The 5,712-nt window shown below is 42.0% G+C and overlaps 1 protein-coding gene across 3 annotated transcripts in view; it reads left to right on the top strand.

The window, feature by feature from the left end:
* The window catches only part of tle2b (TLE family member 2, transcriptional corepressor b), a 56,031-nt gene extending 51,361 nt beyond the window's left edge, over positions 1 to 4,670 (top strand). For all 3 annotated transcript variants that reach the window (XM_015033169.1, XM_015033170.1, XM_015033168.1), the window contains exon 17: positions 942 to 4,670. In XM_015033169.1, the coding sequence (XP_014888655.1) occupies positions 942 to 1,049 (108 nt within the window). In that variant the 3' untranslated portion in view covers positions 1,050 to 4,670. The remainder of the gene's footprint in view (positions 1 to 941) is intronic.
* Positions 4,671 to 5,712: the final 1,042 nt, after the last annotated feature.

Below are 5,712 nucleotides of genomic sequence, written 5' to 3'. Positions count from 1 at the left end.
TATTATCTCGAGATCCCGACTTATTATCTCGAGATCCCGACTTATTATCTCGAGATCCCGACTTATTATCTCGAGATCCCGAGAAACTAAGTCAAGATCTCGAGATCCCGACTTATTATCGCGAGATCCCGACTTATTATCTCGAGATCTCGAGATCCCGACTTATTTTCTCGGGATCTCGCGATAATAAGTCGGGATCTCGAGATAATAAGTCGGGATCTCGCGATAATAAGTCGGGATCTCGCGATAATAAGTCGGGATCTCGAGATCTCGACTTAGTTTCTCGGGATCTCCCGGTAATAAGTCGGGATTTCTTTCCTTTTTTTTTTTCTCCATGTCCCCTTAGGGGCTCCGTAGTTTTCCCCATTTGTCTTTGTTTTGTTTTCTTAAACTGTCAGTGCATTTCTTCCTTCTGGACTTTCTATTTTTTCCCCCGCTTCCTGCTGCCTCGCTCTACTATGAAGAAACCTGTGTTAGATGGTCTCTCCCCTGTGCGCCGATGATTGACAGCCCCGCTGCGCATGTAAGCGGGAGAGGGCTGAGGAGTTTAGAGAGTCAACAGGAGCGGGAGAGGGAACGGGGAGGAGAACCTGTGATGAATAGAGGGAGAATGAATGATGATGGAGCAGTTTTAGACCATCCGAAACCAGGTGCACAGGTCCTACTTTCTGGCACAGGGTGGGGGAGAAAAAGGAAGCAGTGCGTGGAAGCCGTTGGACTTCTTCAACCCGCCCTCAGAGAGGCAGCATTTCTCTAGAAAGGAGCAGGATCTGCGGAGCTTGTCTGTTTGGAGATAATTGCCGACTGTTTTGAAATGCAAATATGTCTCGTGTGGTGGAGGATTAACCGTTGAGTCATATTTTAATTCTTTCCTCATTTCTCTCTCTCTCTCTTTTCTGGGTTTCTCCCCATCTGTCAACGTTCTTCTCAACCACTCGCAGTCCAAGGAGTCCTCATCTGTGCTGAGCTGCGACGTCTCCCCAGATGACAAGTACATAGTGACGGGCTCCGGCGACAAGAAGGCCACTGTGTACGAAGTGGTGTATTAAAGAATAAGCGGACACGGGAGACAATAGGATGGACAGAGGCTTTTCTTTATTTCTATTTTATATTTTTTTTTTGTTCTTTGTTATGCATCAACTCCACTTGATTCTCAACACCGCCAAACGTCGCCTTCATCTTCTCGTATCATCAGCCCTAAAACTTCATCACTGCCCTCTTGTTTTGCTGTAATATAAGCTGCTGTAGTTGTTCCCAAATGTCCCCTCACCTTCCCCTTCCTCCACCCAATCTAAGCTCGTTGAATGAGGCATGATAGCGGAGAGAGAGACGGACAGAATGAGAAACGGCAAGATAAGGAGGACAAAGGGAAGAGGGCGGTGGAGTGTAAAGATAAAGTTGTGAGGAGAAAGAGAGGAAAAAACGAGTAAGAGAGAGCAATGGAGCAGAAGGAAGCAACATTAAATGGGGGTTCGGGGGGGGGGAAGGTAGGGTAATTAGGGCTGTTTCCTGATTAAGAGCTCAGTGGAAGGGAGGCCCCCAGAGGAGGCGTGGAGCGGCACGGTGGGAGCGCCAGCCAGGAGCACTGATACCACACAATCGATTCATTAGCGAGACAGTGGAGGCCTTAATGAGGCTGACGCTGCAGCTCCATCTCCCCAGCGAGAGGTGTCAGGAGCCGGGGAACGATGACGCGGCGAGATGCTTCAGATTTCCACATAAACCGACACGAAAATCCGCCCAAGACGCACAGAGCCGAGAGTACAAACACTCCGTTACGTTCCCCTCCCCTCCCCCGACTCCCGCCGCCGATTGAGGTAAACGCGAGACTGGGGGGACGGGGGGGGGGAGGAAAAACTCACAACGTGCCGAGCACCCAATTAAACATTCATCCCAGCGCCCTCCCCTGTCTTTCTGCCTAATATCTATTTTATTTTTGTCTGACAAAGGCAGCAGCCTAATGAGCAGGGGAGTCGATGGGATTCTCCCAGGGCCCGGAGACACAAACAGAGAACATCAGCCGATCCGTTGCCTCTAATTCCTCCGGATTGTTCTCCTGACATCCAGCGCCGCGCTCACTCTCATTAAAAGGCGCTGTCAGCTAGATGAAGTAGCAGCACAACCAAGCTCACTGTGAGGCACACTGGAGGGCAAATTAACACCACGCGATTACACCATCATCAGTAGCTAACTAAGCAGTGACTAATCCAATTCCTTTCAAATTTTATGCAACTAGTTGCTGTTTTCATTTCTGCATTTCTTCATCTCCATCACCTGCTTACCTGCTCTGATTAAACCTTGTCCTATAAGCCATTGGTTGTCATTAAATTAGAGGGTAAACATTTTAAACGCGTCCACAAATCTAAATGAATGCACCACTCCTGTGTCTGTAAACTAAATGTGAAGTTGGCAAAGTCCACTAACTGAAAACAGAGGGGGTCTAACGCAGCGGTGTTATCTGCACACAGCACACTGTGTCCAGCTAAGATCACCAATTAAAACGCTGTATCTTGTTTGTTTGATCCTTGGAAATGCCACAGTGTGAAAATAAATTGCCACTTTTCCATGGTCTGAAGCGGTTGCCGGGACAACAGGTGGCATTGCAGGAAGTCTGCGGCTGTGCCCGAGCAAAATCTTGGCACCAAAAGGACCCCCACACGTCGCTTTTTAAACAAATTTGAGATGCTGCTGAGCAATGAAGCTGTGTTTGAAACTTTCTCTTGTTCGCTCATTACCTGTTGCATATTCACTATTTTTAAGTCTAAAGCTTTTGTTTTATACATGCAAAGCTAATCAAATTCCGTTATGTTTTATATGTGCATTATATTGACATTTAAGTTTTACATAAATAGACACCGGTGCCTAAATCTGAGGTAATGGGAAGTATGATTTTGCTGTTTTCAGTGGAAAATGCATTGTAATCAACATAATCTGTCTTCATATCACAGACACTGAACATGAGGACAAATGGCACCCTCCATGTTTATTGGCACTCCTTGTAAAAGTGTATAAACATTTTAAAATGTACCTTTTATCGTAGTAATACACTGAAAAGTGTTGAAAACCGTTTTTTTTCTTAATTCAGGAATAAAATATCAAAATGTGCTTGCCAACCCTTACAGTATCTATAAATGTCTCTGAAACATTTCCCATTGTATACTTTTTACATTTTTATTTTAATTGATACAAATTTTGTTTTATTGGGTTATTGATATGAGACACAAATGTCCTGTTCTCCAGAGATTTAGTATACGCGTCTCACTTTAATGTTCCCGTCTTTCCTAATTTGAAGAGTGATTAAGTCATAAAATCGCTTCAAAAATTGCTACTAATCTCAAATTGTCCATATTTACAGTCAGACCAATACTTAAAAAGCTTAAAACAACTGGAAATGGGACAAAAGACCCATGATTATCTTTCCCACAGACAATGAGGGAAATGTCAAAGGGTAAATCATGGTCACTGCTAGAAAGCTGCTGAAAACGGTTAATGCAAACTGATGCTACTGCAGTAAAACATTAATTTATTCCAAGATATTTTTTTACTCATTTCTATAAGTGTCAATAATTGTGGAGGGTGATGTAAATCATACGTTAATATTTCTGAAGAACTGCTGATCCGTGTCAGTTTTTATGCCGTGTTTCAAAAGATAAGTTTAATCCGTTTTGCTGTTTAGACTCGACAACTTGGGTTTTAAATATGCCATGCTTTCTACAAGGTCTCCAAAATCCTCTGGGTTGGACTGAGAGGGAGACACACCACTTCACAAGTCAACCGTTTGGAGGTTTTTACTGTGCTGGACACTTGATCACTTCCCAATAGTTAGCAACCTGAGCTGAGGAAGCACGTTGATGCTAAAGCATGTTGATGCTAACATGCTTCCTCAGCTCAGTCCGTCGCAGTCGGCTGTTGTAGCAAAGGCCTCAGCTGTATGTTACTTTTACTGTACCACCAGAATGGGAGAATAAATGAACAGAACTGGTTGTGGGACACAACCACTCCTTTATAGCAACTTTAGCAACAGCTCTAGTTTTTTTTTCTTTTGATTTCATGAAGCTGCAACTAAAACTTTGAAATGTGGACGGGTTTGATCTGTTTTCAGTACGTGCTAAAAGCTAACCACAGTTAGCCTACAGACATGTATTGTAATGAGCATTAAACATATTTATTTGGACTTTTCTACTTTCAACATCACTTCACATATTCCAAAATAAGAAAACTATCAGCGCTCTCCATTTCTGTAGAGCCTGTGTTTAGAAATAAAAGGCACATTTCAATTTCTTCTATTAATTCACTGCACCATTTCATTATTTTTTTTTTATGACTAGTGATTGCTTGTCCTGTATAATATGTTTATGTACTCGGGTTGCCTGTGGCTTGTTTTGGGCTCAGAGGGGGATACGTACATATGGAGATAGATAATCAAGGGAACACAGGTGGGATGTATTGAAAACCTACCAAGAACTCCACTGTTTGTTGTTTATTCTTTATCCCCTCCTTTTCAAAAGTGGTAGTAAGTGTACTTGAGTCTGTTTCTTAGCCCTTATGTTGTTTTCAGCTCCTACTTCTTTTGATTCGTGCCCGTGTTCAGCAGGCACTAAAGATTTGCTATGAAGGAGGCTCCACTTTCACTGCATGCTTGTTGCACTAAAGCTGAGCTGCTCAAAAGGCAAAAAAAAAAAAAAAATCATATTTTATACAGTGGCGATCCTTAATAGGTCCTCTTTTCAGAAAATAAAGGTGGTATGCAATTTTGTTTACCTGTATCCAATGTTAGAAAAGTTTATCTGTGTTTTTTAGCTGCAGCGCTGAAGCCGAACATGAGAATCATGAGGGCCTTCTGCAGAGTCAGAGACGTTCTGTACAGCTTCCTGCCTCTTTTTTTTTTTCCTCTCTGTCCAAAAGACCCAGGTAGCCATAAATGACTCTCACGTACACACGCTTGTATGCTACTCAAAACGATGCTGTATAATGGCTATGCATATGGTGGTCTAGCGTCAGTATTTGGGACATTGTATTTGATACTTTGTTTGAATTAATCAACATTTCCCTGCCCCACCTGTGCTTCTGTTTCAACAGTGTAAAAAAAAAACAAAAAACTTTTTTCTTTTATGGCTTATATTAACTTTTCTGTTTTGGAAAGCCAAGGAACTTTCTTTTTTTTTTTTTAAATGCACTGTCTTCCCCTCCTTATGCGTTTTTTTCCTTGTGCTGTACAACAAATGCTATCTGTGAAGAATAAACCAAACTTGTGCTCATCATTTCAGGTGTCAAAATCTTTCATTTTCACTGAATAATTAACAAAAATGTCAACAGTTTGTTCCACGCTGAAATCTTTACGTTATAAACAGGGTTTAAAGCACATTAGCAGGCTAACGTGAGAGTCAACAGTTTCCTTTAGCATTTTTTTAATATAAATATTTAATTACTACTGACAAAAACGATGCAAGTATTTGCTTTATATATCTAGCCTCACAGCTGTGGTTTGGCTTATTTTCACTTAGTGCAGAATTTGAACCAGGTTGAACTAAACCTACGTAGTTCAGGGTAGAATATATTTGCAAAGGTTTTTCATCTTGTACACAAAAGTACATATTCTCTGTGCCATAACACTGCTGAGCGTGGTGTTCCTTCAGCAAATGGCATGGTTTACACTCTATATGCTCCAGTTAATCAATTACTGGTTGACAGTCATTACAATAATCGATTCAT

This window comes from Poecilia latipinna, unplaced genomic scaffold (genome assembly GCF_001443285.1).
Source record: "Poecilia latipinna isolate Pla-1442-1.1 unplaced genomic scaffold, P_latipinna-1.0 Scaffold258, whole genome shotgun sequence".
NCBI classification, from domain to species: domain Eukaryota; kingdom Metazoa; phylum Chordata; class Actinopteri; order Cyprinodontiformes; family Poeciliidae; genus Poecilia; species Poecilia latipinna.
This window is presented reverse-complemented; position numbering and strand designations above follow the sequence as displayed.